The 21,569-nt window shown below is 37.0% G+C and overlaps 1 protein-coding gene across 1 annotated transcript in view; it reads left to right on the forward strand.

Annotated features, from left to right (window-relative positions):
* Mur89F (Mucin related 89F) overlaps positions 1–21,569 on the forward strand; it is a 392,785-nt gene that overhangs the window by 368,213 nt on the left and 3,003 nt on the right. Inside the window, exon 4 of the mRNA XM_075291951.1 lies at positions 12,515–21,330. Coding sequence (XP_075148066.1) covers positions 12,515–21,330 — 8,816 coding nt within the window. The remainder of the gene's footprint in view (positions 1–12,514; positions 21,331–21,569) is intronic.

The following is a 21,569-nucleotide window of genomic DNA, read 5'->3' on the forward strand; positions in this document are numbered from 1 at the left end:
AAAAATTGTTTTCATTAAATTTAGGACACAAATTTTGTAAATTTGGGTCCCTCCGTTAAAGTCCCATGTCTATGAACTAAGGCTAATTTTCCTTAAGGTAAAGAAACACATTTTTGATTTAAAGAAATTGTCCTTAAATTAACTGAAATATTGAAACTTTAGATTTAAGATAAAAACGCTTAAAATATAGGCTAAGGCTATTTGGAGGATTTATCGTCTTTGGTTTAAAGTTTTTTTGGAATTATGAAAACATTTTTTACTTCGAAGTATCCGTTATAATTTGGATTTTTAAACTGGTATTTGTTTGTCCGTGAGTACCTTTACTAATAAACCGCGAAAAGAGAATGCAAATTTGAAAAATGAGATCTGTATCCTAATTTTAATTTTGTTGGCCCTAGACCTAAAGCCAGATAGATCGCTAAAAAATTTCTTCATTTTAAAGAAGCCGCATCTTTGGCTCGGAATCAATTCCAAAATCCTTAAGGGAAGGTCAAAATCTTTGGATCCAAGTAAACTTTTTTTGAGTGTAGAAAAAATTTCTTAATTCACATCCAAAACACTGAATTCACCTCACACCTTAAAAAGTGATGCAAATTCAGTGCAGAGGCTGTTGAAATAGTGGACATCCGTCCTATGACAATCCCATGTTAAATTCATCGCTTCTGTGCCAATTTTGCACTACTTCCGGATCCAAAAAGAACATTTTCACTACTTTTTTGGTGATGCTTTTTTGCTGGGAAATTACGAGAATTTTTAATTTTTTTTTGATTTTAATGAAAAAAATATATTTATACGAAAATATATGCCGAAAATAAAAAATAAAAACGATGCATAACATAAAAAAATATTTTTTGTTTTTGATAAAAAATTGGCGCTGGTGAGATTTGAACCTGCGTTTCTTATTTTTTCGTTCATACTAATAATGAACATCTCGAGAAGCAATTATGTTTGATGTTATTCCTTGGTGTCTTATTACGATCATATCAAAAACATTTGAATTGACCTTTCGACGCTTTATGTTCAATGACGTTTGTGGCTGAGCGTGCTAAGGCGTTCTGTTATGGTGCCAGCAAACCCAGGTTCAGCCCCTGGTCGGAGCGAAAAAGTTTTTCAAATTGTAAAAATTAGATAATAGGAAAATAATAGTGTAATAAAACATATGAATGAAAAAAAGTGAAATTGGTAGAAAAAAAAAAAATTTCTCTTTTTAAATTTCTTCATTCAAATTAACTTCCAGGGTACAACTTCTAAAGCAATGCAAAGGATCCAATATGGGAGTACTTCCGTCCTATGACAAGCCCATGTAAAATTCATTGGGGATGATCCAAGTTTGCACTACTTCCGGATCACAGATTGAGGATCCAAACTACTTTTTTCGAAGCTCTTTTTTTTGTTTCGTTTGTTTAAAATTTCAATCCGAAGGAAAGCATTTTTCCTGGATGTTAGGTTAGGTTAGGTTAGGTTAACAGGGTATTATAAGTTAGTGCATATGTTTGCAACACCAAGAAGGAGATAGACACATGGTGTCTTTAGTAAAAATACTCAGGGTGGGCTCCTGAGCCGATATAGCCATGTCCGTCTGTCTGTCCAATCAACTTCAAATTTGGCACAAGTATGTGTTTTGGCTCACAATAGAACCCTTTTGATATTGGAAGAAATCGGGTCAGATTTAGATGTAGCTCCCATATATATCTTTCGCCCGATATGGACTTATTTGGCCCCAGAAGCCAGAGTTTTACTCTAATTTGCTTACATTTTTACACAAGAAGAACAATTAGTACTATAGTCAAGTGTGCCAAATTTTATTGAAATCGGTTCAGATTTAGACATAGCTCCCATATATAACCATCGCCCGATATGGACTAATATGGTCCCAGAAGCCAGAGTTTTACCCCAATTTCGTTAAAATTTTGCACTAGGAGTACAATTAGTAGTGTAGTCAAGTGTGCCAAATTTTATTGAAATCAGTTCAGATTTAGATATAGCTCCCATACATATCGTTCGCCCGATTTACACTCATATGACCACAGTGGCCAATTTTTTACTCAGATTTAGGTGAAATTTTGCACAGGAGTAGAATTAGCACTGTAGCTATTCGTGTTTTTATACCCTCCATCATAGGATGGGGGTATATTAACTTTGTCATTCCGTTAGTAACACATCGAAATATTGCTCTAAGACCCCATAAAGTATATATATTCTGGGTCGTGGTGAAATTCTGAGTCGATCTAAGCATGTCCGTCCGTCCGTCTGTTGAAATCACGCTAACTTTCGAACGAAACAAGCTATCGACTTGAAACTTGGCACAAGCAGTTGTTATCGATGTAGGTCGGATGGTATTGAAAATGGGCCATATCGGTCCACTTTTACGTATAGCCCCCATATAAAGGGACCCTCAGATTTGGCTTGTGGAGCCTCTAACAGAAGCATATTTCATCCGATCCGGCTGAAATTTGGTTCATGGTGTTGGTATATGGTCTCTAACAACCATGTTAAAATTGGTCCACATCGGTCCATAATTATATATAGCCCCCATATAAGCCGATCCCCAGATTTGGCTTGCGGAGCCTAAAAAAGAAGAAAATTTCATCTGATCCGGCTGAAATTTGGTACATGGTGTTGGTATATGGTCTCTACCAACCATGCAAAAATTGGTCCACATCGGTCCATAATTATATATAGCCCCCATATAAACCGATCCCCAGATTTGGCTTGCGAAGCCTCAAAGAGAAGCAAATTGCATCCGATGCGGCTGAAAGTTGGTACATGATATTGGTATATGGTCTCTAACAACCATGCAAAAATTGGTCCACATCGGTTCATAATTATATATAGCCCCCATATAAACCGATCCCCAGATTTGGCTTGCGAAGTCTCCAAGAGAAGCAAATTTCATCCAATCCGGTTGTAATTTGGAACATGGTGTTAGTATATGATCTTTAACAACCGTCCCAGAATTGGTCCATAACGGTCCATAATTATATATAGGCCCCATATAAAACGTTCTCCAGATTTGACCTCCAGAGCCTCTTGGAGGAGCAAAATTCATCCGATTCGGTTCAAATTAGGAACGTGGTGTTAGTATATGGTCGCTAAGGACCATACCAAAATTTGTCCAATCACACAAAAATTGGTCCATATCGGTTCATAATCATGGTTGCCACTAGAGCCAAAAATAATCTACAAACATTTTATTTCTATAGAAAATGTTGTCAAAATTTTATTTCTAGAGAAAATTTTGTTAAAATTTTATTCCGTTCATAATAAAATTTTCATCATTGCCAAAATTTTATTTCTATAGAAAATTTTGTCAAAATTTTATTTCTATAGAAAATTTGGTCAAATTTTATTCGGTTCATAATCATGGTTGCCACTTGAGCCAAAAATAATCTACCAAGATTTTATTTCTATAGAAAATTTTGTCAAAATTTTATTTCTATAGAAAATTTTGTCAAAATTTTATGTCTACTTTGTCAAACTGAATTATATACGTATTTGATCGATCTTTTTTGATTTAATATATACCTCGTATGGACTTACATACAATTTAGAAGATGGTGTTAGGAGGTTTTAAGATACCTTGCCATCGGCAAGCGTTACCGCAACTTAAGTAATTCGATTGTGGATGGCAGTGTTTAGAAGAAGTTTCTACGCAATCCATGATGGAGGGTACATAAGCTTCGGCCTGGCCGAACTTACGGCCGTATATACTTGTTTTTAATTTAATCTGAAGGAATTTTTCTTTTAGAAATCGTTTGTCTAAAATCGTTCCAGAAAAAAAACTATAACTCTTTATATACTATAGATAAGTTTAAATTGTTATTGAAGAAATATACCTCAGATTACACAATGTTCATAAAATAATATAATCTCTTATAAAAATGACACATTTTATTAAATTGTAAAAAAACTAAAGAAAAAACACAACAAAAAATCCAATTTATTTACAATTTATCTTGCGAACATTTTCAGAACCAATATTGTGCCGCCAGCAAGTCTTGTCATATTGGCAGCAGATTTTTTTCACTTCGAATTCGAATGTGTTCACATACATTTTGTAAATCTGAAACATTGATTTATTTTTTATTTCCATATAGTACAAATGTATTTTACACACTCACAAACCTTGGCTGAAATTACTCACAAAAAATTTTGTTTTTTTTTAACAAAAAAATCTTATATAACACATGGTTTGTGATATGGAAATTATATTCGCTCAAATTCGAAACAAGGCATAACGACAGAAAATCCTGAAACAGTTTGGCGGCTTTACTTTTCAAACCATAAACATACAAAAAAATCTGTCTAAAAAGGACGTTTCACGAATAAAAAAGGACATTCTCATACTGGTAGATGTTCAAATGGCAAATACGTTTGAATTATCCCAATGTTGAAAATATGTCGGTCGTGTACCAAAAACACACACACACATATATATATTATTGAACGAGCTTGGTGTGTGTTTTTTTAATGCAACTGACACTTGTTTTAAATCCCAACAACAAAACATATAAATTATTTTAGCCATAAAAATACAAAGTAAAAGGAATAAATTTTATTGGCCGTTTTTTTGGTGCCGGTAATAAGCATCGTCATGCTGTGGCAAAAGGTTATTTGGTGGTACATGTTTGCATCATAGTAACATACAGGCTGCTAAAGGACGCCCGTAGTGGGAGATTATGGCAATGATTGGATTTTAAATGGGGCCCATTCTAAATTATCTTTCGATTTTAAAGATTTATGCAACAAATATAAAACAGGCATACCGGAATCAAGTTATGACCCTACATTTTAAGAAAATTAAATTAAAGTTGATGCAACGAAAAGGCTCATAATATAATAAAGTAGAGCCTGCACTTAAAAAAATATCGTCGTGAGGCCAAAAATGTCATGTCCTTAAAATACGCTTATGCCTAGCCTAGAAGACGCATCTCTCTGATATAAAGTTTTTCCCTTGTCCACATATCGACAAACATTCCAATTAAGTCGCTTCGACTTTATAGGTAAGTAATTCGAGTTAAAAAAAGCTATCTTTACATGAAAGAAAATTTTGGACAAGTTGATTCAATGTGTTTAAAAATATGAGATATTTTTCAATACATTATTTTAAAGTCGTATTTTACTTCAAACAGCAAAATTTTTACCTGAAGTTGAGTCTGAAATTGGAAGTTTAAGTTGTCGTTAACACGTTTTTAAAGGACTTTGATTACACATAAAGAAAAAAACGGAAGAAACGAATGAATTAAAATTTGTTTTCTAGAATCAGAAGAGAGATAAAAGAGATTTTTATCCTTAAAATATCCTTACTTCAATTGTCCGCTTCTATGGCTCGGAATCAATACCAAAAGCATTAGTGTAAAGACAAAAATCGTTGGTACCGGGCATACAAAAATATAATAATAATTTATTATTATTTAACGAAGACTCGAACCACGGACCATTCGTTTTTATTCAACACCCTACCTACCTACATACTAAAAGGTTTTTATTTACGGCAAAACTAAACAATTTTTAACAAAGAAATTTTTTGGTGATAAAATATTTTTTCGAAAAAATACAAAATACTGTGTAAAAAGAAACAACTTATGCAACACCCATTTTCAAAGTTTTTTTACGTGTATACTGAAAAAAAATATTGACCAAATATGAAAGATTATTCAACCTAAATTTTAGGACACCCAATTTACACAATGTTAAGGGAAAATTTCTTTAAAATAATGTAATTTTAATTAAAAGAAAGTTTATAATCCTTGCTTTCATTTTTTTATAACCTTCACCCTGTACCACACAGGGTATAATAAGTTTGTGCATTTGCATGTAACGCCAAGAAGGAAAAGTTTGAGACCCATCGTTTAGTATACCGATCGTCTTAGAAATAAATTGTGAGTCGATTTAGCGATGTCCGTCTGTCTGACTGTCTGTTCATGTATTTTTGTGCGCAAAGTACAGGTCGCAGTTTATGTCCGATCGTCCTCACATTTGGCATAGGGTCGTTTTGTGGAACAAAGACAATCGCTATTGATTTTGGAAAAAATCGGTTCAAATTTAGATATACCTGTCATATATATGTATCCCCGATCTGGTCATAATTGGCGTGTTTATCAACCAATGTTCTTCAAATTCCGTACATCCGAATATTTTATGAGTCTTGAAAAACCTGCACAATATCAGCCAAATCGGTTCAGATTTAGATATAGCTCCCATATATATCTTTCGTCCGATTTAGACTCATATGGCAACAGACGCCAAAGTTTACTACCGATTTTCGTGAACTTTTGCACAGAGAGTAGAATTAACATTCTACCAATGCTTGGTAAATTTGATTGAAATCGGTTCAGATTTAGATATAGCTCCCATATATATTTTTCGTCCGATTTGGACTTATATGACCTCAAAAGCCAGAGTTTTGCCCTGACTTGCTCCAAATTTTGTACAAGGAGTACGTTTAATAGTATCGGTAAGTGTGCCAAATTTGGTTGAAATCGGTTCAGATTTAGATATAGCTCCCATATATATCTTTCGTCCGATTTGGACTTATAAGACCCCAAAAGCCAGAGTTTTGACCTGACTTGCTTCAAATTTTGCACAATGAATTTATGAATATTTTACGAAACATTCTGCCTTAACATTTCTTCATAAAAATGCAAAGCATTTTCTTTGAGATAATAAAGAAGTTTCATTGAGGTTGTAAAATTTCCATTTGCGACATAAAATTGTCTTTGATAATGTGTTTTTGAGTGCATTCTTTTATACAATTGTTTAATGCATGTCAATGCTACTTCTCAGTTGGCTGACAGCATGTTATGAATAAAAGTGAAGCAACCTAACTAAAAGTTATTCAAAAACTTAAGATGTAAAGTAGTGATGACAGTTTTCAAACTTATTACTACAACCAAATGTACTTTGGACTATAAAATTTTTTTCACAAAAAGTACGAAATTGTTTCATTGAAAGTATGAACTTCATAAAAAGTATGAACATTTTTCGTAAAAAGTACGAAACAATTGCATAAAAAGAACGAAATTGTTTCATAAAAAGCAAGAAAATTTTTCATAAAAAGTACGAATTTGTTTCTTATAAACAAAGACAAATTTCGTTATTTTAACGAAATTTTTCGTTCTTTTTACGACGAAAATTCTTTCGATGTTGATTTGGAGCACAATAGGTCACCTAAAAATGTCTTAATTTGAAGATGCCGTATCGTTGAAACGAAGGTCAAAATCTTTGGATCCAATTAAACTTTTTTTAAATGTAGGCAATTTCTTCTTAAATTCCATTCGATTTCCAAATTTCAGGGAAGTTTTAAAAAATACGCTTAAAACTAAAATCTAATCCCTTATGGTTAGGTGTAGTAGAGAAGATAGAAATTTGATTTTTTTTTCATATTGGGTTAAATTTGAGCATTTAAGGCCCTCAAGTGATGTTATGGGGTGATCCGTCCCTATTGGCACTATACGACCTATTTAAATCTTTTTTACTACCCATCCTACGCTGAGGCTCCTCCAAAAAGCTTAAGCGCTCAATACGTTACCTATGATTTTCAATATACCTTGGCAAATAGGCAATTATTGATGCAAAATTGCACCATTATTGTGTTTTTGGAAAAGTCTTTTCTCTTCATTCCACCAAAAAACAAAACTAGTTTTTTTAAGCATTTTCCAATACAACGAATTCTCACATCAGTTGAAATATTCTCTTGTAATTTATCAAATAACATTCATTTTTTTGCAAACAATTAATTTAAAAGCCATTAAATTGAATGTAGGCTTTTTTATGAAGAAACAAAAAATCCAAACCAACCAAAACATGGAAATACAAGAGACCCTAGCAATAGGAAACCTTCAGAGGTTATAGTGTAATAGGCCGTGTAGCAAAAAAAAATGCTCAACCATATCTGTATCAACCTCCATTCCCATTATGTTACTGAAAATTGTAAATAATTGTCAACGGAAGGAAATTGATATAAATTGCATTTGTAATGCTATACGCAATTCTCAATTCCTTGGTGTCTTCGCGACGCCAGGTTTCCATAAGAGGTGCTTTTTTTGCGCCTCCTTGATGGGGGGAACGAGTAATTACCGGAAGCTCATGGTAAATTAAATTTTTATTAAGATATAAACTTTACCAAAGCAATAGGAACTAGCAATGAAAAAGAGAAGCATAGCTTACTGTGATAAGAAATCGCAATTACATTTATTGCTGGTAATTCCCCGGAGAAAAGTAGGACAATTTTTAAATTTAATTGCAAATTTAATGGCAAAAAACTGAGAGCACCAATGGCATAAGTTAGATGTGATTTATAATTCTATTTGTATGATACGGTCAATAAGAATGTTTGGCATATTAATAGATGGGGATGTTTAGTATTGAATGAGTTGTACGAAAGGGAAAGGGTTTGAAGCGTTGATACTTTTGCGTCAGTATATGTCATACTTTTTACATTTTTGTGCCACTTTTTTACATCGTGTCACTTTTAAATTTATTCCCTTTATACTAGAATATATTTTGTAGATTTTGATTCCAAATCCTGTAATTATGATGGTTAGTGCCTTAACAAATATATAGTATGTATATTTGTGATCATTTTTCCTTTGCATGTCATAATGTTTTCAAACGGACTTGTGTAGCGCCTAAAACTAAGCAACAAAAGTTGTCTACAGCAGAGAACTGCAACCGGTGGCTTTTTTCGTATTGCAATCTTACCCACAAAATGTCGGTGGCAGTGAGTAAGACACCAATTACCATGCGATCTTTTACATTGATACAAATGCGAGAATAAAAATACCACTAGTATATAACAATGTTCGTATGCAGTGTCTTACAATCTTAAACCAATCGACATCGTAACAACGCGCGGTGTGGTACTTAAGTGTGATTGCAACAATTACCACCAGTTGGCATTAGCCTAGCACAAAAAGCGCGGTACAAACAGAAAAAAATTAAGTGTTTTGGAAACTTCCATCTCTATTATGAACATATGTTAAATTTTGTTTCGATCTGGCAACTCCTTCATATAGAAACGGGTGTTCCAAAAAGACGCATCCGCAATTTTTTTACAATGGAAAAATAAGAAATGCGTGCTGTCATTAAATATTTACATAAAAAAGGTTTATCGGGACAAGAAATTCATAATGATATGGTGAATGTGTTAGGTGAAAGTGCTCCTTCATATGCAACAGTAAAAAATTGGATTGCTGAATCTAAACGTGGTCGTACAAGCATTGAATATGAACCACGTAGTTGACGTCCAAAAACAGCAACAACAACAGAAATTGTAGCCAAAGTGCATAATATGGTATTAAATGATCGACGAATAAAAGTGCGTGAAATTGCTAATATCATGGGCATCTCAAATGATCGAGTCCATTTAATTTTGCATGAAGAACTCCAGATGAAAAAGCTTTCTGCAAGATGGGTGCCGCATTTGTTAACAGTCGATCAAAAACGCATAAGAATGAACATTTCTCAAGCTTGTTAGGATCGTTTTAAGCGAAATAAGATGGATTTTAAGCGTCGTTTTATAACTGTTGATGAGACATGGATCCACCACTATACTCCAAAGACAAAAGAACAATCCAAACAATGGACTGAAGCTGGAGGAAGTGCCCCAAAGAAGGCAAAAACAATTAAATCGGCTGGTAAGGTTATGGCAACGGTTTTTTGGGACTTCAAAGGTATTTTACTGATTGACTATCTGCAAAAGGGTAAAACAATAAATTCAGAGTACTATTGCTACCTTTTGGATCAATTAAATGTACAAATTCGAGAAAAACGTCCTGGCTTACAACACAAAAAAAATAATTTTTCATCAAGACAACGCACCAGCGCGCAAGAGTGTTTTAAAAATGGCTAAAATCAACGAATTAAAGTACGAGTTGCTTGACCACCCACCTTATTCTCCTGATTTAGCTCCCAGTGACTTTTACTTGTTCCCAAATCTAAAAAAATTCCTTGCTGGCAAGCGTTTTACCTGTAATGAAGATGCAATTACAGTTGTAAACCACTATTTTGAAGACCTTGAGGAAAACTATTTTAATCAAGGGATAGAATTGCTAGAAAAGCGTTGGACTAAGTGTATTGAAGTTTCAGGAGATTTTATTTGAAAAATAAAAATATTTTTGAAAAACTAACTATTCTCTTTCTTTGATAGGCTAAGAAGTTTCCAAACCGCCCTCGTACTCTCAATTTAAAGTAAATCAAAATGAAAATTTGGCCTCCTCTGGTAATATGAATCTATATATGGAAACTACATATAACTAAATCTGAACCGATTTCAAGCAACTTTGACATACTTGACAATATCACCAATTGCACTCTTTGTACAAAATTGGAAGCAAGGTGAAACTCAAGCCTCTGTGGTAATTAAATCCAAAGAAAGATATACGGGTAGATACATATATCTGAACGGTCTTTGACCAAATTTGTCATGCAAACTTGGAATGTTAATTCTACTATCTCTGTGAAATTTCACGTAAATCGGAATACGAGTGTAAATCGGGAGTAATAACTGTATGGGAGCTATGTCTTAATCTAAACATATTTCAGCCAAATTTGACAGACTTGCCGACACAACCAAATGTTTAGTTTGCAAAATTTTAAGCAAACTCTGGCCTCAACAAGCTTTTGATCGTGTATGGCATCCTAGATTGCTGTTTAAACTAAAAGAATTTCTACCCACACCAATTTACTTGCTCGTATAGTCAAGTGTGGAAAATTTTACAGAAATCGGTTCAGATTTAGATATAGCTCCCATATATATCTTTCGCCCGATATGGACTTAAATGGCCCCAGAAGCCAGATTTTTACCCTAATTTGGTTGAAATTTTGCACCAGGAGAACAATAAGTACTATAGTCAGGTGTGCCAAATTTGATTGAAATCGGTTCAGATTGAGATATAGCTCTCATATACATCTTTCGCCCGATATAGACTTATATGGCCCCAGAAGCAAGAGTTTTAGCCCAATTTGGTTGACATTTTGCACTAGGAGTACAATTAGTAGTGTAGTCAAGTGTACTAAATTTTATTGAAATCGGTTCAGATTTAGATATAGCTCCCATATATATCTTTCGCCCGATTTTCCGTCATATGACCACAGAGTTCAAAGTTGTAGTCCGATTTTCGTGAAATTTTGCACAAGGAGTAGAATTAAAATACTAAGTATGCATGTCAAATTTGGTTGAAATCGGTTTAGATTTCTATATAGCTTCCATATATATGTTTTTCCGATTTGGGCAAAAATTACCAAAATACCCACATTTTCCTTATAAAATCGCCACTGCTAAGTCGAAAACTTGTAAAAGTGACTCAAATTTTCCTTTATTTCTAATACATATTTACACTGAAAAAAAAGCATGCCCGGTTCCAAAGATTTTGTCTTTACTCTAAAAATTTTGGTATTGATTCCGAGCCAAAGAAGCGGAGAATACAAGTAAGGGCACTTTTAAGACACAATTCTCTTTTAAATTTGGGTTTTGTGTACTAGATTCTAGGAAGCAAATTTTAATTTTTCGTTTTTTCAGCTTTTTTTCTTCATACGCTATCAAAGTCCTTTAAAAACGAGTTAACGACAACTTTATTTTACAAATTCAGACTCGACTTCCAGTAGAAATTATGCTATGTTTCAAGTAAAAACACGTTTAAAATAAAGTGTTGAAAAACATGTCATATATTTGAACGATTTTGTGCTTTGTAGTCAAGATGCTGAATTATTAAAGTCAACTTGACCTTAGACCAAAAATTTTTTCTTTCATGTTATGATATCCATTTTTAAGTCAAAATCACTTAATTATAAGGACAATACCTTCATTGAAAAGTTTATCAACTTGTGGACAAGGACATTCCTCATGAAATCTTTGACCTCACGACAATATTTTTTTCAGTGTATCGACCGATAAATCATAAATACACTTTTGCGAAGTTGCCTCAAAATTGATTCAGATTAAAATGCTTCCCATATTTTTTACTAACATAGTGTACCATCCCAGGGCATTAGCAGACTTAAATTTTAAGTCTATAGATTATAAATTTTGTTCAGATGGAGTCAGATTTAAATGTATGTATTTGGGACAAAAACCTTTATATATAGCACCCAACACATTTGACGGATTTGATATAGTATCGAAAATGTGAATTTACAAACTGGTGCAGGGTATAATATAGTCGGCCCCGCCCGACTTTAGACTTTCCTTACTAGTTCAAAATGATTGTGTCACCTTATTTTGCGAGTGAAACTTTTTCTGGCACTTTTTAGAAATTCTCAACGGTAACACAGACTCCGATAAATGAGAAAAAACCACATCTGTTTTCATTATATGCGTTTCTTTCCTTAGGCAATTGTTGTTTATAAGAAAACAAAGTTTTTCTTCATAGTCATAGTCAGCCCCACTCGATTATAGATTTTCCATATTGGTTTTAATTTTTTTCTAATAAAAATGACTATCTCTACTTTAAGAACTTCGTCTAAAACTGTACAATAATAATCAAAATTTTACTATTTTATATCTCTATTACAGATATTACATCCTCACCGTTACACTACAATGACAATGAAAACTCCATCTATCATGGCAACGGAAATGAAGGTGCAGATATAGACCCCCATTACCGTAGAGACTGGGCAAGCAATGAAAATGATATCATAAGCAATGTCGAATCACCTGAAGTATTCTCATGTCTAACGGAAGGCCTACATGCCCATCAGGATGAGTGCCACTTGTACTATCGTTGTGAACAACAAAATGACGGTTACATCAAAGCTTATTTGTTGAGTTGCAAGCGAGGAACCATATTCTCACGTGATTTAAAATTATGCATGCCTCCGTTGTTGGCAAATCGTGAGGAATGTCAGCATTATATGAATGAAATCGATACACAACTGACAACTGATGTTACAGATGCCGATAGCGTTGAGGGCCATCACATTGCTCTGGGGAATTGGGGTAATACTGACAACTATGATGAAAGTATTGATAACAGATTGATGCACATCCTACAAACGGCTCACTTACGTGGTGGTATTGGCAGCAGTGGTGGTATTGCAAACAATGGTAATGCCATGGCTGGTACCTCCAATCAATGGCAAAATTATGGGCTTACAGGATTAAGCGGTGTTTCGGTAATTTCCTTTTCTACCTCTTCCGCACGTTCGGCTGGCAATATGGCCCTAGATAATGACCAAGGACCACCATGCAGAGGAGATGGATTTATGAGTGATCCAGATGATTGTACTGTTTTCTATCGTTGCATATCCAATGGTCAGACATTTAATAAAATTGGCTTCCGCTGCTCGGATGGTACAGCTTGGGATGAATCATTGCAATCATGTAATCACATAGATAGTGTACGAAGTAATGGTGGATGTATGAATAGGGAGGATGAACAACAACAAATAGGACCTCAAATGGATGAACAGCAAACATCAACACAATCATCACAAAGCAGTTATCAGAATACGACATCCTCTGCATCTAGTTCACAACATAACTCTTCTACATCGTCATCTTCATCTTCATCAATGTCGTCATCTACATCTACATCTTCTTCGTCTTCGTCCTCTTCCGCATCTCAACAATCTTCGACAGAAAGTTCTTCGAGTTCTTCGTCCAGTACTCAAAGTTCCACATCATCAAGCAGCAACCAAAGTCAATCAAGCACTGCTTCATCTAGTTCCAGTTCCACCAATAATGAAAACACCACACAAAGCTCCAACAATCAGCAATCGTCGAATAGCACTAATCAAAATTCCAACTCTCAAAGTTCAAATTCAAATAACCAAAATCAATCAACCGCATCCAATAATCAAACATCTTCAAGCTCAAATTCCCAAAACGCTAATAATCAAACTGCTCAGTCAAGCTCCTCCAACAATCAGAACTCGACCTCAACAACAAATAAACCAGCTTCCACGCATTGTGAAGATGAAAATACCTACATACCAGATATGGAAAATTGTGCCAAGTTCTATCGATGTCGTGACAACGGAAATGGAACATTAGAAATGGTACCATTTACATGTGGACCTGGAACCGTTTGGAATCAAGATGATAAAGTTTGTGATTTACCCAGCGATTCGCAACGAGAAAAGTGTAAAATTACCCAATCTGGATCTTCTAACAATCAATCAGGATCATCAAACAACCAATCTGGTTCATCTTCAAATAATCAGTCTGGTTCATCAGGCAATCAATCAAATTCATCCAATAATCAATCAAGTTCGTCGTCAAGCTCATCTAATAATCAAGCAGGATCTAATAATACTCAATCAGGTTCATCTTCCAGCAATAATCAGTCATCTAATAACCAATCTTCAGGATCGTCCAACAACAATCAATCTAATTCGTCAAATAATCAATCTGGCTCATCATCGAACAACAATCAATCCAATTCATCAAATAATCAATCTGGTTCGTCATCTAGCTCGTCAAATAATCAATCCACTTCATCAAATCAATCATCTACCTCAGGCTCATCTAATAATCAAGCGGGCTCAAATAATACTCAATCAGGCTCATCTTCCAGCAATAATCAGTCATCTAATAACCAATCTTCAGGATCGTCCAACAACAATCAATCTAATTCATCATCGAACAACAATCAATCAAATTCATCAAATAGCCAATCGGGTACTTCATCAAGTAATAGCCAAGCACAATCGGGAAGCTCATCTAATAATCAAACTTCATCTGGCTCAGGCAATAAACCACAGAAACCATCGAATCCCGATGGAAAATGTATTGATAGTGAAACATATTTACCGGATAAAACTGATTGCGGCCGCTTCTATCGATGTGTGGATAATGGTAATGGAGGCTTTGATACTATTGCTTTCGATTGTGCTCCAGGAACGGTATGGGATTCTGATTCGAAAGGTTGTAATCATCCCACAGACGTACAAAAAGAGCAATGTAAAGTTATGGCAAATGGTGGAAGTTCATCTTCCCAACAACAGGGTTCCTCGTCTTCTAGCGGTTCGCAAGGTTCGCAAAGTTCCTCATCCACGACCGAATCCAATCAATCTTCAAATTCCCAATCATCTTCTAGCTCAGGATCAAACCAATCTTCTAGCAGTAGCGGCCAATCAGGCTCTCAAGGATCACAAAGCTCCTCATCGACAACGCAAGATGGCCAACAGTCATCATCTCAAAATGGATCACAGTCATCTTCTAGCTCTGGATCAAATGAATCTTCTTCCACTACCGAATCAAATCAGTCTTCAAGTTCAACAACCCAGTCATCGAGTGGTCAACAATCTTCTTCTTCACAAAGTGGATCTCAATCCTCCTCGAGTTCAGGATCTAATCAATCATCGAGCAATAACCAGCAAACAGGTTCATCTCAAGGTTCTTCAAGTACGGGGTCAAGTCAGTCATCAGGTTCCACAGCCCAATCATCTGGTAGCCAAGAGTCGTCTTCAACACAAACCGAAACTCAATCATCTTCAAGCTCTGGATCTAACCAAAGTCAAGAATCGTCCACATCACAAAGTAGCTCAAATCAATCTGGTTCCAGCACTCAAAGTTCATCTTCATCATCTACCGAATCTAATCAATCTAGTGGCTCCACTACACAGACAGGCAGTCAACAATCATCCACATCATCATCAAGTTCTGGTTCAAGCTCATCAACCAATAATACCTCATCGCAATCTGGTACCTCATCGCAATCAACTGAATCGAACACACAAACCGGTAGCAATAATCAAACAACAACGACTCAGAAACCATTCCGTCCAGCCGAAAACTGTGAAAGTGAGGAAACTTTCCTGGATGACAAAGAAGATTGCAGTAAATTTTACAGATGCATAGATAATGGCAAGGGTGGTTATTCGAAGGTGTCCTTTAAATGCCCTCCCAATACTATTTGGCATCCGGAAGCGAATAGTTGTGATCACCCAGATCAAGTACCGAAAAGAAATTGTAAAATGCCACCGCCGTCTACACCTTCAACAAGCACAGAGTCTAGCAATTCCACATCTTCCTCCACCCAAAGTAGTAGCCAAAATTCCACAACTAGTAGCACATCTGGAACTCATGAATCTTCTTCGTCACAATCCTCATCCACATCATCCTCTTCACAAAGTTCTTCATCGCAAGAGTCAAATACAACTCAAAGCAGCTCATCCGGATCCACGTCAACAGAGGGGTCCAGTACTAACCAAACATCAAGTAGTTCTCAAAGTTCCACAACATCTCAAGAATCATCATCGCAAAGTTCCACATCCTCCTCCTCATCTTCTCAAGGGTCATCGACAACGCAAAGTTCAAGTTCCTCTTCCTCACAACAGTCTAGTACATCTTCACAACAACATCCAATGGGAGTTTGTAATAGTAATAACCAATATCTGGAAGATTCTCAAAACTGTGCCAAGTTCTACAGATGTGTGGATAATGGCAAAGGTGGCTATGATAAAGTTGCGTTTACCTGTGGGCCCGGTACTGTATGGGATAATCAAATTGAAGCCTGCAATCATGCTTGGGCTGTGAAAGATCGAAAATGTGGTACAGGTTCAACACAAACAGGAACACCAACACAAAAGCCAACTACTTCAAGTCCATTGCCTACAAGCAAACCCATAGAAGAACCTCCAACATCTAAACCAACAACAACGCAGAAACCAAAACCTACAACAAGGCCACCAACCACACCACCACCACCACAACCTCAAGGCATTTGTAAGACCGATGGTTTTGTGGGAGACCCAAATGATTGCACCAGATTCTACCGTTGTGTTGATAATGGCCGAGGTGGATTTACTCAATATCCATTCCGCTGCGGAGATGGTACTGTGTGGGATAGTGATCTACAAACATGTAACCATGATTTAAATAAATGTAATCCAAATACAGGCGGTGGTACCTCAACTCAAGAAACTACCGAAGGAAAACCAGGCTATGAACCCACAACCAATAAACCACAAGAAACAAGCCAAAAACCTCAGACTATTTCAACAACAGTAAAACCTGGATATGAACCCACAACAGATAAGCCTCAGGACACTACAGAGAAACCTCAGATTAGTACAACCACTGAAAAACCTGGATATGAACCCACCACAGAAAAGCCTCAAGATACTACACTGAAACCTCAGACTACCACTAGTAAACCAAACCCAATAGCTACAGACAAACCTTCAGATACTACTACACTAGGAACAACGACTACATCTAGTCCTACTACAACAACGATGAAACCAGATCCAAATAAACCAATTTCCCCCAAAGATCCATGTCCGAAAGAAGGGTTCTTCGGAGATAAAGATGACTGCCAAAGATTCTACAGATGTATTGATAATGGGAAGGGAGGTTTCGAGAAACACTCATTCAAATGTGGCAATAACACGGTGTGGGATGCCGAAATAGAAAGTTGCAATCATCCATCAGAAGTATCAGATCCAAATTGCCGTACCGGATCAACCAACATGCCTGGTTACTATCCCACAACAACTAGTAAATACGAGACAAGTACTTCCAAGCCAAGTACTGGCGAAGAAACCACAACCATGCCCACAACGTCAACAACTCCTATACCAAACCTTCCACCTGGAACCCAATGCAAAGGAGAAGGTTTTATGGCGGATCCAGATAATTGTCGTATATTCTATCGTTGCACTAGCGATGGCAAAGGTGATTACATAAGACATGAATTTAAATGCGCCAAAGGAACAGGATGGAATGAAGATAAACAAGCATGTGATTATAGAGAGAATATTGAACGTTGTAGCGGAACCACAGAAGAACCTGAACCGGAAACCACAACTATTGAAGATGTAACAAGCACAACGGATAAATGGAGTACAACGACAGAAAAATATACTACCACCACAATTGAATACACCACTACTACATCTGCTAGCCCCACAACAACCTACAAACCTACCATAACAACCACTCACTATCCAACAACAACTTCGGAAACATCAACAATGACTTCCACCACTACCACAGATTACACAACAACCATGCAGCCAACTTCTACAACACCCATACCGAATTTGCCCTCAGGAAAAGAATGTAAGGGAGAAGGTTTTATGGCTGATCCAGACAATTGTCAGAAATTCTATCGGTGTATTAAAACTGGAAACGGATATGAAAAACATGAGTTCAAATGTTCCAAGGGTACAGCGTGGAATGAGGATAAACAAGCTTGCGACTACAGAGAAAATGTAGAGCGATGTGCTGGTACCACAGAAGAGCCTGATTTGGAAACAACGAGCACAGAATATGAGAGCTCTACCACTGAGAAATACACCTCAACGACGATGGATTATGAGAAACCCACCACCACCAGCATGCCAACGACCACAGATAAACCAACCATGACTACCACAAACAAATATCCAGAAAAGCCCGCACAAACAACCACAACGCCAACAACAACGACTTTTAAACCAACCACAGAGACAACCATAATGCCAACAACAACGACTTTTAGACCAACCACAGAAACAATCTCCTCCGAAACAACTACAACTATGTCGACTACATCCACAACACCAATACCCAACTTGCCACCTGGCAAGAAATGTCAGGGAGAAGGCTTCATGGCCGATCCCGATAACTGCCAAAAATTCTACCGATGCATTATGACTGATAAAGGATATGAAATGCATGAGTTCAAATGTTCGAAGGGTACAGCATGGAACGAAGACAATCAAACGTGTGACCATAGATCAAATGTGGAACGTTGTGCTGGAACTACGGAAGAGCCAGACATCGAAACTACAACAACGGTTGCTGAAAATAGTACCACGGAAAAGTACACTTCAACGACAATGGATTACGAAAAACCCACAACCACCAGCATGCCAACTACAACTCTTAAACCAACTATGACCACAACTACTCAATATCCCATGGAAACAAGTTCTGAATCATCGACTTCTACTGATTATACAACTACAACTATGGAACCATCATCAACGACCCCAATACCCAATTTACCACCAGGCAAGACATGCCAAGGGGAAGGATTCATGTCCGATCCGGATAACTGTCAGAAATTTTATAGATGCATCATGACAGATAAAGGCTACGAAATGCACCAGTTTAAATGTGCTAAAGGTACTGCATGGAGCGAGGATAAACAAACATGTGATCACCGTGATAATGTCGATCGTTGTCAAGGTCAAACAGAGGAACCGGGACCTGAGACAACTACTCAGGAATATGTCACAAGTAGCACAACAGAAATAGAGCCAACCTCAACAATGAAACCCACCACTACTACTGAGAGTGCAACAACTACAACATTGAAACCTACCACAACAGCGGAGACCCCTACAACTACGACGGAGAAAGCTACAACAACCACAGAACGTCCTACAACTACGACTATGAGACCTACCACCAATGTGGAAACAACAACAATGATATCTTCCACCACAACTGAGTATACAACCACCATGGAACCCACATCTACAACACCCGTTCCAAATCTACCACCAGGTAAAGAATGCAAGGGTGAAGGATTCATGGCCGATCCGGACAATTGTCGCAAATTTTATCGTTGTGAAAAAACCGCTAATGGCTATGTGAAACATGAGTTCATGTGTGCTAAAGGAACAGGTTGGAGTGAGGACAAACAGACATGCGACCATCGTGATAATATTGAACGCTGTCAAGGCCAAACTGAGTCTCCAGAACTAGAAACGACAACAACGGATAAACCCACACCAAGTTCGGAAAGTCTTACAACAACAACTACTGATTATGAAAAACCAATTACCACCACCACGATGGGTACAACCTCGACTGAATCAATGCCTACAAAACCCTCCACCACCACGGAAATGTCAACGACAACTGAACAAACCACCGAATATACCACCACAATGCAACCGACCTCAACGACACCAATACCGAATTTGCCACCAGGTACCGAATGCAACGGTGAAGGTTTTATGGCAGATCCAAACGATTGCAAAAAATTCTATAGATGTGTGGCCAATGGAGATTCCTATGATAAAAAAGAATTCATGTGTGGTAAGGGTACTGGTTGGAGTGAGGAAACACAAACATGTGACTATATGGCCAATGTAGAAAGGTGTGCAGGACAAACGGAACCACCCGAAACAACGACAGAATCCGTAACTACAGAAAAACCTGTGACGACTACCGAAGGTACTACAACCACTGCTATGGCAACTCAAAAACCAGCGGAGTCAACAACCTTACCACCAAGTACGACAACGATGCCTACCACAACCGCCATGCAAACATCGGAGATAACAACCACTGAGTTACCAACCACACAGACAATGCCCACAACTACTGGAATGCCTGGCTATGTTCCCACCACAGATTCAACCACTGAGCAATACGAAAGCACAACCATGGAACCAATTAATCACACATGTACTGAAGAAGGATTCTTCCCTGATAGCAGCGATTGCAATCGTTACTATCGTTGTGTAGATGCTGAAAAAACAGGTAACTATCAAATATACAGTTTCCGTTGTCCAGAAGGAACAGTGTGGGATACCTCATTGGAAACCTGTAATTATGCCGACAAAGTATCGGGCAATTGTTCTTCGGGCAGCGCTGCCACGACTACAGAAATACCAACAACCGAAATGAATACCACGGGTAAACCAGAAATGACCACCACTCAAAGTCCCAAAGAACCCACCACTACGATGGCTCAAATTGACACTACTACAACGGAAAATCCCAACGAAACCACTACCAGTACTGGAAAACCACAAACCACAACTACCGATAATCCTAAGGAAACAACAACTATGGGTAAACCAATCGAATCGACCACCACAGACAATCCCAAAGAGACAACGACCATGGAGCCAGAGACCACCACTACAGACAATCCCAAGGAAACAACAGGAAAGCCAGAAACCACCACTACCGACAATCCCAAGGAAACAACAGGAAAGCCAGAGACAACCACGGATAATCCCAAAGAGACAACAACTACTGGTAAACCAGATACAACTGGCAAACCTATGGAAACGTCAACAACAGAAATTCCCGAAACTACAACCTCAATGGAACCCATCACTGGTCAAACAACAACACAACCAGAATCCTCAAGCAATACGACTGGTCCTTGTCCTCAAACTAGTGAAGGGCAACAACTATTTATCTGTCCAACTGGCTTCAGACGTCATCCCAAGCATTGCAATATGTTCTATCAATGTACAGAAAAACAGGATAGCTATGATCAAAATATTGTGGTTTTCCAATGTCCCAATGGAACGGTATACCATGAAGATTTAAATAGATGTGATTCTCCCAAACAGGGTGAAAATTGTGATGTTAAGGCACGTACAACATTAATTGGCCAATTTGAGGATGATTACAAGCAAAGTCATACGGTAAGTAGATAGGATTCATGTATTATTGATAAGTGACAATGATCCATACCAAGAGCGTTGTCATTCATCAGACTATAAGAAGTTATAACACCAGCTTGAAAACTGAACATAGTACTCAGCTTGAAAACTGAACATAGTACTCAGCTATAGGTGAGTATTAAGTTCGAGTTTAGCCGCTAAAATCGCTAAAGTGAAAACTAAATCATTAAAAAAAGCATAAAATTATGCATATTTGTTGC

This window comes from Haematobia irritans, chromosome 1 (assembly GCF_050003625.1).
Source record: "Haematobia irritans isolate KBUSLIRL chromosome 1, ASM5000362v1, whole genome shotgun sequence".
Classification (NCBI taxonomy): domain Eukaryota; kingdom Metazoa; phylum Arthropoda; class Insecta; order Diptera; family Muscidae; genus Haematobia; species Haematobia irritans.